Source organism: Astatotilapia calliptera, chromosome 9, assembly GCF_964374335.1.
Source record: "Astatotilapia calliptera chromosome 9, fAstCal68.1, whole genome shotgun sequence".
NCBI classification, from domain to species: Eukaryota; Metazoa; Chordata; class Actinopteri; order Cichliformes; family Cichlidae; genus Astatotilapia; species Astatotilapia calliptera.
The window spans coordinates 21,600,148-21,622,032 of NC_137430.1; the positions used below are offsets into that span (position 1 = coordinate 21,600,148).

General features: G+C 39.6%; 1 protein-coding gene across 3 annotated transcripts in view; it reads right to left on the reverse strand.

The window, feature by feature from the left end:
• esyt2b (extended synaptotagmin-like protein 2b) overlaps positions 1 to 21,541 on the reverse strand; it is a 38,596-nt gene extending 17,055 nt beyond the window's left edge. For 2 of the 3 annotated variants that reach the window (XM_026179802.2, XM_026179803.2), the window contains exons 1-8: positions 20,797 to 21,541; positions 12,944 to 12,985; positions 12,297 to 12,431; positions 11,989 to 12,065; positions 11,528 to 11,600; positions 9,157 to 9,246; positions 5,583 to 5,638; positions 832 to 952 (exon numbers count right to left, since the gene is read on the reverse strand). In XM_026179802.2, coding sequence (XP_026035587.2) covers positions 832 to 952; positions 5,583 to 5,638; positions 9,157 to 9,246; positions 11,528 to 11,600; positions 11,989 to 12,065; positions 12,297 to 12,431; positions 12,944 to 12,985; positions 20,797 to 21,198 — 996 coding nt within the window. In that variant the 5' untranslated portion in view covers positions 21,199 to 21,541. The remainder of the gene's footprint in view (positions 1 to 831; positions 953 to 5,582; positions 5,639 to 9,156; positions 9,247 to 11,527; positions 11,601 to 11,988; positions 12,066 to 12,296; positions 12,432 to 12,943; positions 12,986 to 20,796) is intronic. The other variant, XM_026179801.2, reaches the window with a different exon arrangement.
• Between the last annotated feature and the right edge of the window lie 344 nt (positions 21,542 to 21,885).

Here is a 21,885-nt window from a genome sequence, read left to right on the forward strand (position 1 = left end):
AGTAAGAATTGCCACTGATATATAAAATCAGACCTGCGCTTATTTTCTTATTTTCTTGCCTAAGTATTGTGCGGCACATTATCTACTTTTAATTTTTCTACTGAGTTTTTAATGGATTAACATATTAAATGTCTTTATTTTAAAATACAAGGCCTTATTAACCTAAAAGTGATGGTGGATATAACAAGGCTACATTGTTATCATGGAAATCATTCCATCACATATGCTTCCTTGCCAGATGAAAGTCTAGTAAATAAAGATGACCATTAAAGTCAAGGAGGTAGGACCTGTTGCTCAAGGCTTCTTGGAAGTAAAATATAAAGAAATGAGGGGTGGCTCAGAGTTTATCAAAGTACTGTATATGTGACGCATAGTACTGTATGTTGGCAAAACATCCTGCCGTCTGATATCAGAAAGACAAGTTCTTTGTTATCTTTTCAATGTCTCCTTTTTTTCCAAAGGCTGTAATGAATATATGATGTGTGGTAAGATTTTAGTTGTTTCTTTTTTATTCCTGTTTTGAACCCTTGAAACCTTTTTAAATATAATAAGGATGTGGCCTGCAGTGAAACTTTTTTCATTTTGTTGCCATGGATACAAGTTCCAGGAATACAACCTTTGCTGCATTTTTTATTGTTATGGTTCTTTAGTTTTATTCTGCGTTAGCACTGAGAATTAACTACAAAACCCTGGGAGATATTTTTTACTACTGACGAGCTTTAACGTACTAACCATGAGCTCCTCGTGTGAAACTGTCTGCTTACGAACTATTAAAACACTTAGAAGAGCAGCTCATCCTTATTGGATGTATTGTAACAAGTGCATTTGTACCTTTGGCATTGGAAAGCGCAGCTTGGCCAGCTCCACCGTTCCGACCAGTGGGATAGTGATTCGGTTGGGCAATACCAAATAACTGCAGATAATGTCTTGAATCAGACTGTCAGAGAAGCCACTGTAAATACAAGGGAGGAGGTGGGGATGATGAGAGAGGGGAGAAAAAAAAGAAAATAAACAGAATGAAGCGATAAATTATTTAAAAGACAATAAGGGTGCCCTTGGGTTATAAATGTTCTCTTTTAATCTAAGCATAGTTTAGCATGTTTCTGTTTAACATGCGCGACGACAGCAGGAAAATTGGAGTGAGTTCAAGCATGCTGCTGCTGTTAGCCAACAAACGTCTGAATGTCTGTCTGATCCACTAATGATTCAATGGTGAATGACAACAATGACAGTGAGGTCACAGGATGACATTTCCATCAGACGTTTCCTTTATTCATTTACTTACTGTGGCACAGCTGGAAAATTGCAATCATGGCTAGCAAAAAAAATCAAATTACAATAAAACTTATCGTGCTGGGTTATTGCTTAGCATGTCCCTCGAAGAATGGTTATTATTATTATGGGCCAGATGTCCATATATATTATAATGTGACCATTGTAATCAGGGGCATTTGTAAATTGTCTAAGACATCACCTGGAAGTGGATGTTTTCTGAGGACACCTATAAACACAATCTTTAAAATAGTCTGCAAAGAAAGAAAAGTACAAAAATGTAAGCTGATGAAAAGTGGGTGAATTTTTTTTAAACTAGACATTTGCTAACACACACCTGATGTACTTGTGCTCTGTGCTTTCTAGGTGCCCACCAGTGAATACGTACAGCAGCTGAGTAACAGCCTCTATGTAATTGGTCTTATAAATTTAGGAAACTTGCATCATTGGTGTCTTACTGAATTAGGCCCAAGATATTTTCAGGTCTTCAATGAAATGTTATTGTGTGATAAAATTTCAGTTTTAACAGTAAAACTCTACTTGCTACAGTGATCACTGCATGGAGAAACTACAGTAAACTCCATATTTAGTCAAAGTTTAACCTTTGGTTTTGTCATATAGAAATAACAACACAGAAATGTGTAATCTTTAACAATTAACAGTGTGTGTAATTTTAGACAAACAGAAACATAAAGTCCAAAAACTGCAGTGACAAGCTATCAAACTATAGCTAGTTTGCCACAGCATTATCCGTTTCCTGTTTATTGTAACTTAATATTTAGGTGTACTGCACTAATTAAATTTTATTTAAAGTAAGTTCTACCACTTAAACAAAGTCAATCTTGAAACAATCAAGAAAATAATGTAAAGTTATCACTGGGGATAAATGATAAATTCTAGCTGGTGAAAGCTAGGCTAAGGCTAGCTAAGGCTAAGGCTTAGCTAAGGCTAATTCACCTACTTTTCTCTTGTGTAATTAAAAACTTTAACCTATTGCTCAAACAGCCAAGGTGGTCATACCACATAAATAAGGCATTAGTTAAATGAATTTATAATTAACATAAAGTTATAAAATAAAATAAAAATGGTTTTCTTAACGTACTGAAAAACCACATTTGTATTTAATGCATTTTTAGGCTCTTCATTTTGCTTCTTCTAAAGGCTTTGATGATTATTAATTGCTCTATATTAGCTAGGTTAACTCCTTTCCTTGCTTTTCAAAGGTGCCACACAATTTAATTTCCATGATTATTAGACTCACAACCCCTCTATAACACTCTAACTCCTAACTCCTGTGACAGCACACCTAACCCTAACAAGCATCACCAAACACAGGCTAAAGGCCAAATGATCCATCAACTGAAAACATCGGTCAGCACAAAGCCCAAAATCCATAGCAAACGCTGGGCTCAATTACTTTTTTGTATCAGCCATAGGCTGCACATTGATTAAGCAAAAGATTCAAATACCAAGAAGTAAATTAAACTACTTTCTAAATATCGCACAACTCAGGTTTCAGAAAATTATACATCGTCACGAGCTATTTGCCATTTGAGTAAAAAGAGCACCCAAGTTTGCTGGATTGTCATGTAATTAACAATGCGAAGGTTATGAACAGATTACATTAGAGGACAGTTAAAGCTCATTTATAAATATCTGTAATTCATTATAACCTTGCAGGAATACATGTAATGTGTCAGGAATCTCAGGCTGTCCTGCAAAACCAATAAAAACCTTCAAAGGAAAAAAAACCTCTGGTGTGATACTAAAGCTGCACAGACACCAGATGAAAAAACAAAACATAATTTTAGCTTTCATTCATTTGATCAATCCTCAGCTTCTCTTTAGGTGAAAAACACGCATTGACTTTAGGATTCAGTGGCAGGGTGCTGATCAGAGCTGGAGCTGAGGGTGTAAAGGGATTCCTGCCACATCAGCACTATTTCTGCTGCTCCCTCAGCGCAAACACTGGAACACCCCCCTGTCCCTGCCTTTGTGTTTATCTATTCACTTTAGCACTCTCAACACTCAAGACTGCACACTCAACACTTATAATGCTCACATAATGCACACTGGTAATGTGTTTTATCTTCCACTGACTCACATCGACAGCAAATATCCATCACTGCGATGTACAGCAATGCTTCAGCCATGTTAACTTTGTTCTGGCTGATTGCAGAAGCAAATGACCATTAAACAGATTGCCATTAAATTCTACACAAGCATTTGTGATCCCTAAGAATGAATCCTAACAACTGTAGTGATTCCCTGCCTTTTTCTCTTGCTCAATTAGCTGGCAAAGGATTTCACTGATCCAGTAAATTATTACCACATCTTCTAAAGAGATTAGCACTTTAGACTCTACAAATATTCATGGTCCCCAGAGTAAGACTTTAATGACTTTAATGATCAGTGACTTTCCCTCCACAATGAGGTTGAAATTTGGAGTAATGTGCCAGCAGCTACTGGATAGATCGACACAGTAATTGTCACAGACGTTAACTGCAAATCACTTCACCAGAAGTTTATACTACTCTATACTGTGACAGCAAAACAACTGACTGTGTATTAATGATGGATGGATACTGTGTTTGATTACAACCCACAGTGAAGTCTCAAACTGTCTCGAGTTGTCTTGGTGTTTTGAAAATGGACGATCTGACCGAGAAACCTTTAATTACAACGTTGGCATCGCGAGAGCACCAAATTGAATATTTCCTTTCAAATACAAGTTGAGATATGAGATGAGTTCAGGATCAAAAAATAAGGTCAGAAAACAAAAATAAACAAAGACAATATTACCCACCTTTGAAAAATGAAGCCCTCGTGGAAATGCCTTAGACCTCCATTTTATCTGAACACCACCAGATGCAATACTTGTGGTTACAAAAAGACTTCCAGTCTTATAGAAATCTATGGGTATCACTTTGGGAATCACTGCACTAGCAACCTGTAAACTCTCAGTTATGCCTGCTGTTAATGATATCCCAGGTTATCCTTTTTTCCCCCTCTAACTGGGAGCATAATTTATGAGGCTAGCACTGCGTTGTATTAAATTATACTTGAGGGTACAGATGAAGGGAGCAAAGCTAATCACATTTCCATTAGCCTCAGCTTTGTTTTGTGCTAATACAAAACATTAAGAAGTTGATTATGGTTAATACTGACTCCACTAAACAACAACATGTTATCACAGCTACTAATTAATGACAGTCTTAATATTATTAACAAGGTTTAAAAGAGGCCCACTGGGCAAGTCTTCAAGTGGACGGCTGACGCTGCGTGCGCTGTAGCTGTGATTTGGACCACGAAGACCCAGCTAACCCCTCACCCACATCAACACCCAGACTAACACGCCCACGTCTAGGCACACAAGCTCTGTGGATCCATTTCACCCCCACAGAGAACTCAACAGAAGAGAGTCCACTGAGCTCTGCCTGTGTCAACATGTCTGTCAGCGTCAGGGGGGCGTTCAACAGGCAGCTGTAATCCCAGAAAACTACATTCAATATTCATGCATCTGTCAGCTTCTTTTTCAGCTGTAAAAAAAAAAAAGTACCACTCAAGATGGCAGCGTGTAATTGCGTCGGGCTGTTAGCAGCTCTTAATCAGCTCTCATTTATTTTCTGCTCAGCCCACACAACAACTCGAGGGAAAAAGACACTTAATACAAACAAAACAAAACGGGTGAGGATAAGGAAAACGGCGGCGACAAACACCACTGAGCCGGCCTGTTTTATCCCAGTACGAGCATTAAACTGTTGTGTTAATCCTGTTTTTCGTGATGTGTGTGCAAACAGACATGCTGGATCGTTTCACTTGATCTCATTGTTTGCTTCCAAATGTTTGAAAGAGATATGTTAATCTAAATCAGCTCAGTCTAGCAAAACTCTGCGATAAACTACAGCAGTAACGAGGACAGGAACACCCGAGGCTTCGTGCACGTAAGGAAACCTCATTAGTGGAAAATACTTTCTCTACAGCTGGTGAGATTTAGCTTTCCAGAAACTGAACAATAAGACAATATTGTCTTTAAATATAACAGTGGAGACAGATACTACTGTATGCATAATACTTTTGGTTTCATCAATGCTGAAGATATTAATAAATTAAATGCGAATGAAACTCTGAAAATTAAGCTTTTTTTTTTAACATAAAATGTGTTTAAATGAGAAAAACAAAACCCTGAAATTATACAGCAAACATCTAGGCACGTGTTGACTTCACTTAAACTAGAAGTCCTCAAATCCTTTAAAATCTAAGCTTTGTTTCTTGAGGGAAAAGAAAAGTTGAAGTTTGAATTGACTTACTTGAGCCCAGGAATATCCAGTATATTGGAGAGGCCGGTCCAGTTTATGTCCACAAGCTGAAAAGGAAGTAAAAATGAGAGCGTGGCCATGGGTTAGACGGTAAGAATAGAAAGTGTGAATGACTTTAAATGGAGTCAGAACACTTGATGTTATTGTTTCCTGCTCCTCTATTATGCTGCAACACTGCACTGGTTATTTAGGATGGCGTCACACTGCTACTTAAAGTATAAAACAAACATTTCCTGTCATATATTAAAGCTAATTGTTTTTACCTTTTAGTTTTCAATTTGGGGTCCACTGACCTGTAAGTGTTTAAATGCATGCACGGTGTGCACAATTAGTTTATGAGTCACAACAGAAGCACAGAAAGCAGTGATCCTTGAATGGGAATGAATACAAAAGCACCTGCTTCCTGAAAGATTTATTAAAGCAGCAGCATCTGTCTGGGGTCTTGTTAGTTTACAGAATAATGAGGCTGGAAACACTGCACCTTCTAGTTTTGTGCACTGTGAAAATCTAGCAGCAGGTCAAATCTTGATGAGGTGCCGCGGTCAAAGTAAATCAAAGAGACCTGAGACGGAGGCATATCCTGCTCCGCTCAGTGGGCTTTGATCAGCTCTTTCCTCCAAGCTCAGGGACTTTTTTTTCTAATGAGCCTTTCCCACCCTACTTTTTTGTCCAACCTGCTCACACTGCAGCAGATGCACGGAGCTCTGCAGGGACGAGGAAAGCAATGCAGGGCTGTAAATGATGTAGGGGATGGTGTGGAAGGACACACCTATCCCTGCATATTGTGTTCAAAGAGTCATCAAGAGACTGTTGATGTATATATGAATAACAAAACTGTTGATAAGGGCACTGTCTTTAATCTAAGTGAAACGATTAAATGATAAAATAATATCTGCTTTGAAAAGCTTCTCAAGTGGGAGTATTTCCTGTTTTCCTCCCCTTCGTACATTATCATTTTAATGCCTTTGGGGTGTAAGACTATTGAAAAGTGAGAAAACTGCACAGAATAAGCCAGTTTTCTTGAGCTGCTCTTACACTCGCAGTGCAACCCTGAACTCTTCTAACACTACCCAGCAGAGCAGTATGCGAAAACGAAAACACAGTAAATAGAAGCATTGTGGATTGGACAAAAAAAAAGATTTTAACCATGTGAGACAATGTAAGACAAGAGCAGGTAACCTCATGTGTCATGTGTTCTGCATGCTCATGCATCATCCAGCTATGGAAGAGGATTAGGGCCACCGACAAAAAAAGTGGGTACGTCTTTTTTTTCTTCTTTTCCAGAATTCTGAGATTAATCTCCCAATTCTGAGATTAGGTCAGGTCTGAGAAAAAAGTCAGAATTCTGAGGAAAAAGTCATAAATCTTAGGAAAAAGTCAGGATTTTGACTTTAATCTCAGAATTCTGAGAAAAAAGTCAGAATTCTGCTTAAAAAAAAAAGTCAGAATTCTGAGAAAAAATAATTTTGAGAAAAAAAAATTAGAATTCTGACTTTAATCCCAGAATTCTGAGAAAAAATAATTCTGGAAAAAAAAGACTGAATTCTGACTTGAATTTCAGAATATTGAGAAAAAAGTCAGAATTCTGTAAAGGAAGAAAAAAAAAAGACATGCCCATTTTTTTCCCAGTGGCCCTAATCCTCTTCCATATCCAACTGGACCTCCTTGCTGAAACCAAATATATATTTTGCAAAGTAAATCTAAAGCAAACCCTCTCCTTATATATGCTACATGTGATAAAAGAGCAACTGCAGACAATGTCAGGACTCGATTTTACAGCTTTTTAAAAAATTTTTTTTATCAGGGTTCGATGGATGGGCTGGGTTTGGTTGCCCGCCCCCTTTTCTCTATTTACAGGTGAAGCTGCTGCTCTGCTCGGGTTTGGCATCACTGCTCGACCCTGAAGACGAGTTGTTCTGATGCAGCTATTCTTCACACACCTCTGGGATTAAGCAGACAGACAATGAGTATATCTGGGTGGATTGGTGGACTGGTGCCACAGTTCCTCACCTGTTCGCCACTGCCTCTATCCTTGCCTAGAATCTCCCTTGGAAACCTGTCTATTCGAACCGTTACTCCTCTCTGGGCTGGGACGTCACCAGCAACGCTCTGTTGCATTTATGTGCTGAGCCCTGCACAGGAAGGACTCTGGCGCTTTGCCTGTGCCACCTCGCAACCTCTGGAAAATCCCCTAAATCTGCTCAGTAAGTCCAATTTAAGTTTAATCATGACACTTTCAAGCTTTCAAAAGTGCTCAATAATAACAGTGTTTGCGATTCAGTCAGGTCCTTCACTGCTTCATCGTTCGTTCATTACATAAAAGTATAAAACTGTCATCTGAGTTGGAGTAGATGAATATCTTCTGCCTCACTGCAGAATGTGGTGCATCTTTTTATTTAGGCTGTGCTGAGTTGCATCAGTGCAATCACACCGTCCAGACATGGCCAAGACCTCTTATGGTCTGGAAATGTGTCTGTTATGTTTGGCACCCAGCCTCAGATCTTGTATAACACAAAGGGGCAAAAGAACATGACTTACTTGAAGTCCAGAGAACACAATGTTAATATGTCAATGTCAATAATTTGCTTTATTAATTCTTTTTCTTTTTCCTCCAGGAATGTGATGTTGCTGGTGTAGGAGCTGAAAGAAGACTAAAGCACCTAAATGCATGTGCGGATATCTTTGCATGTGGGGAATTTACTGAGTGGAAGCTGCTTCTTCCTTCAGTCTCCAACAGTAATGTCTCCACCTTGAGCTTTAGTTCAGTGCCTGGGGTAAAAAAAAAAAAAAATGCCAAAGTAGGTCTGGCTTGATCTGCAGCTATTTAAAGCACCGCTACAGCTCCACTGGGCCCTCGCATTTGATATAAATCGGTCAAACGTTTTTAAGCTGTGCAGCAGTGGCTCTGTCTAGGGGTTGAACCAGGAGAATAATGGAGCCTCAACTGGAAAATAATCGATGCGTAAGCAACTGGAAATGTAAATGCAAATCATGTGAACACTGCTTGCACCGCAAGAGCACAAACAATGTCCGACGGTAAGCACAGTGAAGTAAAAGAGACTGAAATTACGCTGGAAATTAATGCTGCAAATAATAAGAAACACGTCCTACTGTGATCCAGTCGTGACTTTGACTCAAATGACCCTTTTTAGCTTTAATTTATGTCCATTGTATCTGCATTAAAAGGCAAGGGAATAAGTAAAGCACAAAAACAAGATGCTTTATGAGGTGAAATGTTAGGCATAGTAAGAACGGTGAAATACTCAGAGGAGCATTTTAAATATTCAGGACAGCAGGATAATCATGCCAACCTTGGCCAGTGTAGTATTATTATATGTAATAACACAAAGTTGTCATTCTTTCTGAATGTCAATTGAGAGTATAACCCTGAATTAGTAATGTGCTGAACTGTGATGCCATCTTGGCTTTGTGGTTAAACAGCCTCCACTCTATTCATGCTGCATTTCATCAAACTGCAGTGTCATTATAACCTCAGCTGCTCCTCTGTTAAGTTAGTCTGACTGATAAAGTTACTCAGTTCAACATTATTAGCTTATGCACTTACTGGCTTCTTCAAGAAGAACAAAGACAGAGCTCCGACGAGAGGTATATCACCCAGCAACGGCTCCATCACCACTCTCAACACACCGTGGATCTATGGAAACATAAGAGGAACAACACGTTGATATCCACAAACACAAACAGAAAGCCTAAGGGAACTCACACCCTGCTGACCCCTGACATTCGTCAGCAGCAGTGCCGCTGGAGCTCTAGCGCATGACAGGTTGGAAACTCTATCGCTGCCTGACTTCACACCTGCCCTGTGTGATCCTCCACCTTCTTCAAAACATATTATGACAATTATGAGGATTATGGTTTAGTGCTTTAGATGTATCATGTGGAACACCACACAGCTGCTCTAATCCTGCAGAATGGGAACAAAGGAGGTTTGAATTTTAGCACCAGTATATTTGTTGTGGAGTTATATTCCTTTTTTGGAGGAATGACAGTCAGAAAATGTTGTCCGAATGGAAAGTGAATTACGCCAGTAAATCCGATACTAATGACTAAAGCCCCTGTGAAACTAAAAACCAATAGTACTCTTGTTTTTGTGTTTGCAGGCAGTTCTTTAGACTTAAATGTATTTCTCTATTTCCTCTCTCGCTCTGTTAACTGTGAGATTGAATCAGCTCCTTAGAACATAAAACTTACACAAAGCCAGAACGGTAAAATCAAGTCCTGGAACGTCAAAGAGAACAGGTAGAAAAAGTTAAGCTTCATTTAGGTGCAATAACTTGTGCAAAGATCACACCAAAAGTAAGTGGTGGTGTATTTCACACAGAGCCGTGGCAGTTTCTTGCTGGACTCTGGAGTATTTATAGCAATATTGACAAAACTGTCCAAAGGAATAATAATGGCTTAAAGGCATGGTGACCTAGGCTGCCAGGAGACTGGCAGGGGAAACAACAAAATATGAACATTTAAAATAATGGACCTGCTAAAAAATACTGCAATTTAATACAACACGTGATTTATTTGCAGGTTTAATGGGCTATTAGTGTAAAGCAGCAGTGGTTAAAAAGTTTAATCCAACCCATCTAAGCTTAATATGAAGCCAAACCCACCTTTGTAATTTTTGTAATATAATCCAGCTCAAATGTTGACTAATGTATTAGTGGATGATTATAGTCTACAGAGATACAGTATGCCTGGGTTTCATAACAGGGCCAGGGACAGACCTGACGGCACTGGGTCTCCAAGGAGGAGCACAGATTGCCTTTTTTCTGCCTGCTGCTACTCGACAGCAATACACAAAGGGGAGAAAGGAGCAGCAAGAATAACAACAACACACAGACACAAAATACTTCAGAGTAATTGGGCTGTGTAGTCAAAGGCAATCTTCCAAAGCAACATAATTAAGGTTTAGCTGTTTTAGTTTGTTTAAAACTTTGTTTAAGAGACACTTTTTAAAAATAAAGGTCCTCGTGACCAAATCAGAACAAACAGTAAAGCTTTTGAAAACACTATTTGTCTGTTCAAAGTCTGAGAATGTCTCCTTTGAATTATGATCTGTGTTTCTCTTGTTGGGATTTGTGATAGCTTCATTTTTTCCCACTGATCTTTCCTTGAGTTTGTTAGTATCTTCTCCACATATGTCTGGTATGCTGATTGTTTCTTATTATGTCTTGTCTTTGTGGTAGCGCCTGCAGTTTTCTGGATTGCTTTATTTACGTTGTTTTGTTACTGGACTTTGATAAGAAACAATCGGCTTCCATTATAAGTCATTTTCCTTTTTTCCAGCACAACACTAGTAGTTCTCAACATCAGAAACCCCTGATAGGTGTTGATATATATATATATAAGAAAAGCAGGATTATTAATCCTGTAATAATAAAAACAAGAGCATGGACATTTACTTGACAGCTGAATGACTGGAAACTGGGGAGAAACTGTGGTAATGGTGGTGACACACAGTAAATTCACCAGCTTTTTTCTTTTGGGAGATATACCTGTCATGGTTCTAGGTTTCTGTATGTTATTTGTATGAGTTTTAGTTTCTATTTCACTTTTATTATTTCTTTGTTGTGCATCTAGTGTCCCCAGTGTTTCCCTTTGTCCTCTCTGCCTTGTCTCTTTGGTTGGGTTATCTGTGTTAATCACAGAGACATGAAAACTTCCTGTTTTGATTTGATAGTATTCTGATTTCCCCTGTTTTCCTTCCTCCTGTCTTACCTGCTGTTTTTCTGATTGTCTTCACCTTCACCAGTCTAGTGAAACTGAACACTTAGACCTGACAACCTCTTACTTGAGTTAACAGCCTTTTTGTGCATTGCTTCCTGCTGTGTTTCTGTTTCCAGTGTGCAGTCCTTATTTCTTACCAAGGGAAAGTACCTCTATGAGGATATGAAACAACAAAAAAAAAGGGATTTCCTCACCTGGATGCTCTTGATGCCAGCTTTGCAGTAGTAGCGTTTGATGTCTACTTCGATCTCAGTGTTGCCAACAAAGCTGGGTGATAAAAAGCAAAAGTATGTCTCGTAAAAACCCTCTATCAGGGTTCCATCACTTTTTAAGACTTTGATTCAGGCCTTTGAAGTTCCAATCCTTTCCAGGAAATGTGAATTTAATGCTGTTTGCTGTGTATGCTATTCCTACAATGGATTCTCGTGTGCACAAAGCAGAAGATATTAACTTGCACAGACCTAAGTGGAAAGAGGCTATTTACATACTGACCTCTGCATGAAAGCAATGTGAGTTTCTTTAGCTGCATTGAAAACAGATACTCCAGTTGTTCTCGTGTTGTATTTTTAACAAAAGAGCCAAGCAAGTAGTGTCTATAACTATAATGGCAGGAGAGAACGCTAGACGATAAACATTTTTAGACAGGTTGGCTCACCTGATCTGCAGATCCATAATGATCTGTCGCTTATCCACGTTTTCCGTGTAAACCTTGACCCCGTTGATCCTCAGCGGCTGCAACATAACATAAGGAAGCATTACGGCCACTCTGTCACCCCTCCCAACCCCCACGTGGTTAGCACAAGGTCGACCCCTCTGCAGACCCCCGCACGGAAACTATTTGTGCAACGAGAGCATATGTCAGCGACATGCATGCACGTTCGTGTTCTAGCCATGGCGCACCAACATCAGCTGACCCACGGCACCCGCTGCTAGCAGCTTGTTTTATCACATCGAGATGCTCACTTTGTCTCCCATGTCGAACTTGGTGAAGGAGAAGGTGCTGAGGTGGGCGTTGGACTCCTTCACCGCCGGCTCGATCACGTCGTGGAACAGTTTTTCCACAAACTGGCAGATGTAGGGCCACATCTGTTTCACAGTCTAAGGGGATACAGAAAGAGAGAAATCAAAGAGTTTTGGAACAAATCAAAGAAAAATATTCATTATATGATTATTCTAAAAGGATATAAAAATGTATTTGCTCCAGGACTTTAAACATTGAGGGGTACATCCTTTACAGTAAAATATTCAAAGCGTAGTTCTATTTAAGTCTAGTTCTATTTGTCAAACCCATGCACATCAAGCAAAAAGACTAACACATGAATGTTTTAAATCTCCAGCTTGCTCAGTTTAATGTATACTCAGGAGTGACTCCAAATTTACATCCTGGTTGCTATCATGGGATTCGCAAGGGTTAATGCATTTCACAGCGTTGCAGGAACGGGCCTGCATGTTAAGTCAGATGTGCTGCAGTGTGGCAACAGACAGCAAGAAGAGGAGAGTTAGCAGATGGCAACAGACATCCCATTTCCCACAGTTTTTACAAGGCATGAAAAACGAGGAGGGCTTCACTCAAGCAGGCAAATTCAAGAGGCAGCTGCTCGATTCGTTACCTTGTTCAGCCACTCCACCCGCTCTACATCTGGAAAGTGGACCTGCAATGGAGAAAACAGAACAGATCATCTCCTGGTTGGTTTCAGAAAGCCTTTTAAAGAAAAGACGGAACATGCTGTTTGTTAATAGAGCATAGGCGCATAGACAGATAGCAGGGTTGCCTAAAACTGTCATCCATCCATCCAACTTTTACCCATGTATGCAGTTTCAGGGTTGCTGTGGACCTTGAGCCAAACCCAGCAATCACAGGGCAAGAGGAACCTTCTTGCTTTGAGACGAAAGCGCATCCAAGTGCATAAAATGACCATAATCATAACTAACATGATGACTGCCCAAAGGCCTAATGACTGGCAGCTGAAGCTGTTTCCAGTTGTTGTCTGTTGATGTGTTTTTACAGTTTTTGGTTTTTTTCTTTTTCCTATATTTAGTTTTTGGATTTAGGAAGTAAAAACCACGCTCAGTGTGTGATCTGTCATTTCTAAACCTATCTCATGTTAAAGATGAGAGTCTTCACCCCATGTGCATTATATAACAGCAGCACGTAATTAAAACTAATCAGCCAAACACTTTCGATTACGATTTGTTAACATTTTTGTGAACCCAAGTAGATGTCAGACTTCCTGACGTTAACCATCTTTAGAGCCATGCTGCTATTTCAGCACAGCTAAATTTACCAGTGTAAAAGATTATGGTCTAGATACTTATTTATTATTAATGTTTGCACTGAAGCTAAGAGTAAAGAGCACCCATCTCCTCCAGTAAAAGCTGTTCAAAATATTTGTATCTAATGGCAATTTAGTGGCTGTGGCTAATGTCATATTTAATTTTAAGACCTTTTAGGCTGTAATATCACATCAAACGAGAAGCAATAGCTTGACTATCAGAAATTTAAAATGTTGTTTTTGTGTTTTCAGGCAGTTTAATTGTTTATAACCTCACTACTAAAAGTTTCCAAAGGAGGAGGAGGAGGATGGAGTAACGTGTTCCTATTCTGATGCATGAGATTTACTATGGTTCGATTTTTGCTTTGCAGTCACTGCTGTAGGTGAAGAAAAAAGATGAAGATGCTCTTCAAAGATCAGTTGTTTTGCAATCCATGTTTTCTTCTCTACCTAAAGAATGTTTCCATCATATGCCCTTCCCTTTATCATCATGCAGCCATGCTACATTTCTAAACACACATTTCTAACTAAACTTACACTCACGGATACGCAGCTGAGGATTGAAATAAATCAAACATGACTGATAGTATTTCCATCCTTCTCTAGTCAAACATTTTACATAATTTGTGGTCTGAGTCTGCTCTGCAGTTTAACTAATCTTACTGAATGACAAACGTAAATCACTGACTTAACAGGAGCTAAAGCAGAAACAAAGTCAATACGATGCATAATGGTGTTCAGCACTGCAGACACCAGCATAATAGAAAACAAATGAACCACGTCCTCTTCATCATTTTAATTTAAGGTGTTTATACCCTAACTTCAACAGAAGCCCTAATTAAGGCTCTTGTGGTGATACATACTGATGGCCACTTCATTAGGTTTACCTTTGAAACTGTTTCTTAATGTAAATATTGAATCTAATCTAATCCCATTGCAGCGATTTAATGCATTTAGGCATCCAGACATGGTCAAGGTGACCAGCTGTCTGGGTAAAAATGCCTTGTTGATGTCACAGCTCAGAGGAGAATGGCCAGACTGCTTAGAGCAGATGGGAAGGGGCCGCTTGTTACAACCAACGTATGCAGATGAGCATCTCTGAATGCACAAGATACCGAACCTTGGAAGTAGGGCTGCCACGATTAGTCGACTAGTCACGATTACGTCGACTATCAAAATCGTCGATGACCGATTTAATAGTCGACGCGTCGTTTGAAGCTTTGTAAGATCCCAAAAGACGCAGGAATAAATAGTAGGATTTAAGAGTGTAATAACGGACTGAAACAGAAGATGGCAGCACTGCATGTACAAGGATGCCAGCTGCCGTTAAACCCCGAAGAAGAAGAAGCAGCTGTGTCCCAGAAGCGGCAGCTTATTATTCTTTCTGGGTCACAAAATAAACGTTTAGCATATTTTCAGGCGAGAATGTAGCTGTGTAAACCTCAAATATCTGCTCAGTTTATCAAGACACCACATATTTTCAAATAACAGACGTTTTCGGAGACATCTGTTACCCACTAGCTCGATAGCTAGCCGGGGGCAAGGCTCACTAGAGCCGTGAGAACACCGGACTCCCGGCAAATCGTTTTCAAACCCACGGCTGTCTTTTGCTACTCAGGTCAAACATATATAAGTCACTTAGATCAGTAGTCCCCAACCCCTGGGTCTCGGACCGGTACCGGTCCGTGAGTCGTTTGGTACCGGGCCGCGAGAGTTGAGGCTCAGGTGTGAAATGTATGGTTTTCAGGGTTTTTATCGGTTTTCAGCGTTATTTTGTTATCGTTTTTATCGTTTACTCGGTTTTCCTTGGTCTTTTCACGTGTGTTATGAATAAATTTTCTTTTTGTCGGTACCGGTACTAGTTTTATTTTGTTGTACTTATCTGCGACACCTTAAAGGCCGGTCCATGAAAATATTGTCGGGCATAAACCGGTCCGTGGCGCAAAAAAGGTTGGAGACCGCTGACTTACATAACTTAAAAATGTTATTGTTTGGCTTTTTTTTTGTATTTTATTTGTTCCTGAGTAAATCGGTTTGGCTGAGATTAAAGTTATAGTTTTTACACAGCTGAATAAAAGTCAAGCAGACAACTGATTATCAGAAGTGTGAGATGCTGGAGAATATACTCCAGTGTCCTGTTATATCTTAGATAGCAAGGAGTTTATTAAACCGAAACAATCTGCAAATTTCATTAAAATTTAATAAACTTTATTAACTTTTAAATTTTAGTTAGCAAATACCTTAAACACTTAAAGCTGTAAGCTAATGATAGTCATATAAGAGCAGATGCATGCTGGTGCAATAAGCTGTACGTCCAATGGATGCATGATCTGATTAGTCGACTAATCGCAAAAATAATCGGTGACTAGTTGACTATCAAAATAATCGGTTGTGGCAGCCCTACTTGGAAGCAGCATAGGTGGAACGGCAGATTGACATTATGGATGTGCAGCAGCAGCTCAGTCAGTTTTCAAAGAGGGGTCAGTCATGCTTTCATGAATATTTCCCTACTTCCTGTTTCCCTGGTGCTTCATTAAACTGCAGTTTGTGCCTCGTGTTGGGCTGTCTCTCTATATTTTGCTGTGTTTCGAGTTTTGTGCTTCTTAACATTTATAGTATCGATTGTGTTTCTTATTGCCTTTTATGTTTCAAAATCCCATCTAGGAAAGTACACTACAAACTAGCTCAAGGTATAAATGCTGTGATGCATGGCATGGTTCATATTACATATTTGCACTATAAAGATGTAAAAAATAAAATAAAGATGAAGTGAGGCAACTGGCTGGACCTATGGTGAGACACGATGTGTGAAGAGACAGCATCATTTCTCATGGATTCAGCAAAAGTGCTTATCCGGCGTTTATGTCAGAGTGTGAGAAAAGCAGTGACATGAGCAGGGCGACAGAGAAGAAAATGTCACAGCTATCATAAAAGATTCCAGAAATAATATAATCCTGTGGAGGAGATGCTGGAAAAAACCTCATTAATACCCCTGACACAGTGACCTCATTCACAAATGTAGGTGAGGTAATGATGAGTCACTTCGCAGCAAATGTTTCCTTTTAAGCGCTGAGCAAGAATCAGGGAAACATATCTTAATTATTTCGTGTTATGCCGAAGAGTCGCTGAGCCCTGCCTCTTAAAGACATAATTAACAATTTGCCTGGGTTTTGAATAAAAGATGGTTATTCTCACTGTCTTCAGACTGCTTATCATGGCTCGCTGAGTCCACGTCCTGCAGCTAATAACACAGGAAAATATTAAAGTCTAAACACAATGTCAGCAGCAGAAGCAGCAGAAATGGGGTTTAATTCAGCTGATATTGTATCAGGATTTCAGCCAAGTAATGCCGTCCTCTGGCAGAAGGTGCATGTTAACCCTTTAAAGCCGATCCGATCAGCTGTTCGTAACACTTCCTACCTCCATCAGCGCGAACTATCGCATGTCCGCCATGACCTGCGTGAAACCGGAAGTGACGTCATTTTGCGGAAATGTAGTTTTTTACCTTCAGGGCCTTATGAGCCTATACTGGTGTTTTTAATAGTTATGTTTGACTTTAAGACTTTCTGTATCATTTCTGGGATGCTTAGGACTCAAAGTGCACTGCTGGAAATAGTTTATATATTTTTTTTGCAAATTTGCATCATAATATTTATTTTCGTTTTTCCTGCAGTATATAAAAATTGGTGTATTTCAAAAACAAAACTATAAAGACACTCAAAATAAATTTCCTGTGATGGAAAACTATTTTGTGCAACTTTTTTGTATTTGCAGTTTTGAGGGATAAACTTCTTAAATTTCTCTAACTAATCAGAATCAGAATCAGAATCAGAATACTTTATTGATCCCTGGGGGAAATTATTTAACTAGAAATATATGTTAAAAAAAACAAAACGATTTTCAATTTTTTTGTAGTTTATTGCACTTTTTTGCAATTTATGTAATTACTATGCACTTAATGCATACATATTATTAAAATTTGGGCTATAATGGTTGTATTGATGTATAGCAACTTGAAATGCTCCCAAAAATGGCACTACAGCATGTAAAAATATAATATAAGCTCTGGCGGACTTGGTTCTATGGTAGGTCTTAAAGGGTTAAGGTCTCATATAATGCAGACAATCTGAGCCCTCTGAACGACACCTCCACACACCTAAGGTCCATCTCAGTTTGTACAGCACATATTGCTCTTTCACTGCTGCTATGTAAGATCAGAGAAAACAAAATGTACAAATAAACTGTGACCACAGGGTTCAAGGAAAACACGACTATATCTACTGCAGCTGTAGTACAGTTCTGTGCCTGTAATATTCACTGGCCAACTTCAACAATGCAATAAATATGTTTGCATTTTCTAATTTACAGCTTATATTCCCTTCATATAAACTGTACGGGTGATAACTTTTCTTTAATAACTCCCTCATTTGTTGAAAACACACACTAATTATTTCAACTTGTGGGTCTTAATATAGTTTAAATGCGCTCTGCTACTAAACAACATCATGAAAAACACATGATATACTGGAATTGTTATAAAAAACCCTCAATTTTAAAAGGATAATTTGATTTAAAAAGCATAAGCAATGCATTCAAGGTCAGTGATGTAAACCGGTGGCAGTTCAGAGCTACGTTACTTTCTCTAACAAGCTAAAGTATTCTAAGCATGAAATAAATGCCACAGCGTGCTGCTTTTGTTGTTTTCCACTGCAAGAGAAACAAGGCAGGCGATAATAGTCTTCACGGTATTCCTGCTGACAAAAAGAGGTGCAGAACATGCTTGTGGAAATCAACAACTTTCAAAATCCCGAGATCTGTGTTCTTTGCACTCCTGATGCATTAAGTCCATTTAAAAGAACAAACCAAAGCACCGTGTCACCCATTTTCTCCCATAAGTAGCCTGATAGCAAGTCAAAATTGCTTTGAGAAATCCAGCTGGGCAGCAAGCCATCTTCTCCGACACTGAACCAAGGTGACTATCTGCCAGTTCAATCAGCTCAGCAGTGCACACGTGTTCAGTGTTTTCAAATTAAATCTGATTCCGTGGCTCAGACAGATAGAGACACATCGCATGTCAGCAGGTGCGCGCAAGCTAGGAATAATGGCCATTGTTTACAACAATGAGAATGAAACTACCTTGGAGAAAAAAGCAAGGACTATATAATGGCAGTTGATGCTAATCTCTATAAAGAAGTAGAAGAAGACAGGGCGATCTATTTGTTGACCTCTAACAGCTGATGCTCTTGCTTTTTTATCTTCATCTTGATATAAAGTTTTGATTCATGTCTGGTATGTTTTCCTCATTATGCTCTATTACAAAATGAAATAGCTGAACAGATACATCAACGCAATGACATCACCACCCTGAATGGCGGTCTACGTGTGAAAAGATTTTTTCATTATTCCTAAAAACTAAGACAGAGCATTCAATGTTGTTTATATCAGATATTAATGACTAATGCCAATAATAATGAGCTCTACATGAAGGCTAAAATATTCAGCTCCAGGTGCCATAACGGTCCATCTTTTATGTACAGTCCTCTGGCCTCACCAAATATGAATCCATTTACCTTTCATTTTATAACCATTTTCTTCATCTAGCAAAATGCTTTTTAAACAAGAAGAGCCATTTTCACCTGAATGCTCAAGGTTTTTCATTCGAAGTCTGTGCCGCTCAGACTGTAAAATTTAGCCAAGAGCTATGTGCAAAACTGTTGTGACGCTTCCACGGACACTTTTAGTGTCAGTAGCTGCCACACCAGCTGACTACTGAGTCACTCTGGACAAATGCAGGTCAGGACATAAACTAAACTGGAGAAACTGGAACTGGCAGAAGTGCATTTTAGCAATTGTTTTGGGGTGTGGACGCACAAAAAACCCAACAGTGTGAAAGAAATGTCATCTTTATATGTGTAGTGGGGAGAAATCTGCAGCAGCCAAGATTTAAGAGCTATAACTGGAAACAGTGAAATGTGCTCAGCTTGTCAGGCTGGAGGTTGTCAATCATTGTGAAGCCCCAGAAGATCCATGTTGATTTCCCATGAGGACACAATCCTGCTGCTGGTATGATCACAGTTTCATAAAGAACAGACTTAAAACAGGGGGGGGGGGGGGGGGGGGGGGTGTGCTGAAGCCAATTAATAATTTCTCTTTCCTTTAAGTGGGATGCTTTCCCTCGATCCCATCTAATTCCTCCGCCCCCCTTTAATGGCATCAATGCATCCTCAGCCGTGTGTCAGCAGAATAGGCTTTTAACTTTTAGCGAGGCTGTGCCGCAAACTTCCTCTGAGTCGGATACAGAAAGTCTCCGTTTTGAAGACCTACAAGTTATTCAGTCATTTCATTTAAAGTTTATTTGAGTTTCATTTTTTTGCTGAGAGAATACGGCTCAAATTCACTCAAAACTAATTACATGAATGGTCTGGACCACCCAGACTCTCTGGGGTCCTATAGGAGGGTTCAGTAAAGCAAATTTCTCTTCCCCTTTTGAGTTTTATGGAAGATACAAAGTTTACTCACATATATGATCTTTTACAGTCACATTATTTCTCTCAAGTGACCCTAACCTTTAATGTTGAGACTTTCTAACCCTAAAAGCACTAGTCGTGAGAAAATCCATGTGTGAAAAAAATTAGCCCTCTTCCAAAGCCTGGAATTAACCTGTGAATTTTTTTTCTAAATATAAATTATAACTGTGGAATTATCCACTTTTCATTTGAATTTAGACTGATTAAGTGGGACCCAAAGTATAGCTTCTTACTGGTTTATAAACTGGTTTGCCAAATTAAACCCTAAATTGTTAAACCCAAGGATGGACCTCTGCTCTGTCTTAACATTTTGCCAAGATAACGTGCTGCAGAAATAGACTGACTTACTACAAGTGACATAGCCAGTCTGAATCCCAAAATAACAGAGACCCCGTGGGCATGTTTCCTTCCCAGCGTGGTGTCTCGTTTACCATTGTACCCTGCTGTATTTAGACTGGGGCTCTGGTCTAATGTCACTGCTGCGGAGACAGCTGCCCCATCACAGCTTTACAGCTCAACTCTGCTCTGCTGATCCTGTCAGCTGATTGTGTTTTCTTGGAAGCTCAAAAATATTGTTCACAACAATACTACACGCCCTATTCAGAGAAGTGGCTCAGTTGGGATAAACAGCTCCGTCCTGCTCTGATTCAAATTGTGCCTTACCCATGGTGGTAAATCAGAGGTGGTGAGAGCACATTTGGCACTTTGCTCCTCTTGCTCAAAGAAAGCTATTGCTCGGCTCAGTCGGCTTTGCTTTCCTCCTGTGTTCCTCCTCCACCAGAAAAAGATCACAAGTCCAATAAGCAGCCAGCTGAAACTGAACTCAAAATAACCAAGTGCGTAAATGGGGAAAATGAGCACAAATGTCTTAGCAAAGTGGACCCAGGTCTGGGTCAGCTCGCTGGTGGATGACGCTGGGGTATCGTCGGGTATGGTCGTCTCTGAGGGATGGGGAAAGTTGGGTTGAGGTGGACTCGGCGCAGTGTGCCCGTTCTCTTTGGGTAGAGCTGGGCTAGCATTTTGTGAATGGCTTCCTCGTACATCTGTCATGCTGTCTCTTGACATGTCTCTGTGGCCTCCTCAGGAGAGTGTCCTTAAAATCTGAAAATGCGGAGTGTCACAGCTCCCATGTGCCAGCGGACCAAAGCAGTCTTCATACGGGGATCCTGCTCTCACGTTGGTTCACCTGCACACCAGCCCATCGCCCCGGGAGGAACCGCTGTCGTTCACCGTCTTAGTTTCCACTCTGAAGAGCAGCTCGCGAAGACATTCCGCTGATTAAATCGGTCTGCTTGAGATAGTCCAGTCCACAGCTCTACTTACTCTGCCCACACAGGGTGGGTATGACCATTTCCAAAAACGCACAGGCATCCAGTTGTGTGCGATCCCAGCGGCGTCTCTAGCGCTATGTATAAAACTAAGACATCGCCATCTGGTGTTTACTAGAGGCAACTACATTGTTATCACTTAGAAAGCGTCAAAGTCCAGTGAAACAGATATTCTTAAAAGTAAATGTTTAAATAGCATCCTGCATTGGCTATATTTGAAAAAGAAATATTGCATTTAATAGTGCCTCGCTAGCTTGTTAGTACAGTATTACCCTTAAACCCGAAATGATGAGCACTGATAAATCACTACTCAGTCTTTATTGATAGAAATATGAACTCACATACAACTAGACATAACAGGGCGAAACAACTAACTGTTATAATCGTTTAAAGCCCAAAACTTAAGATATTTCGCTAAAACAAA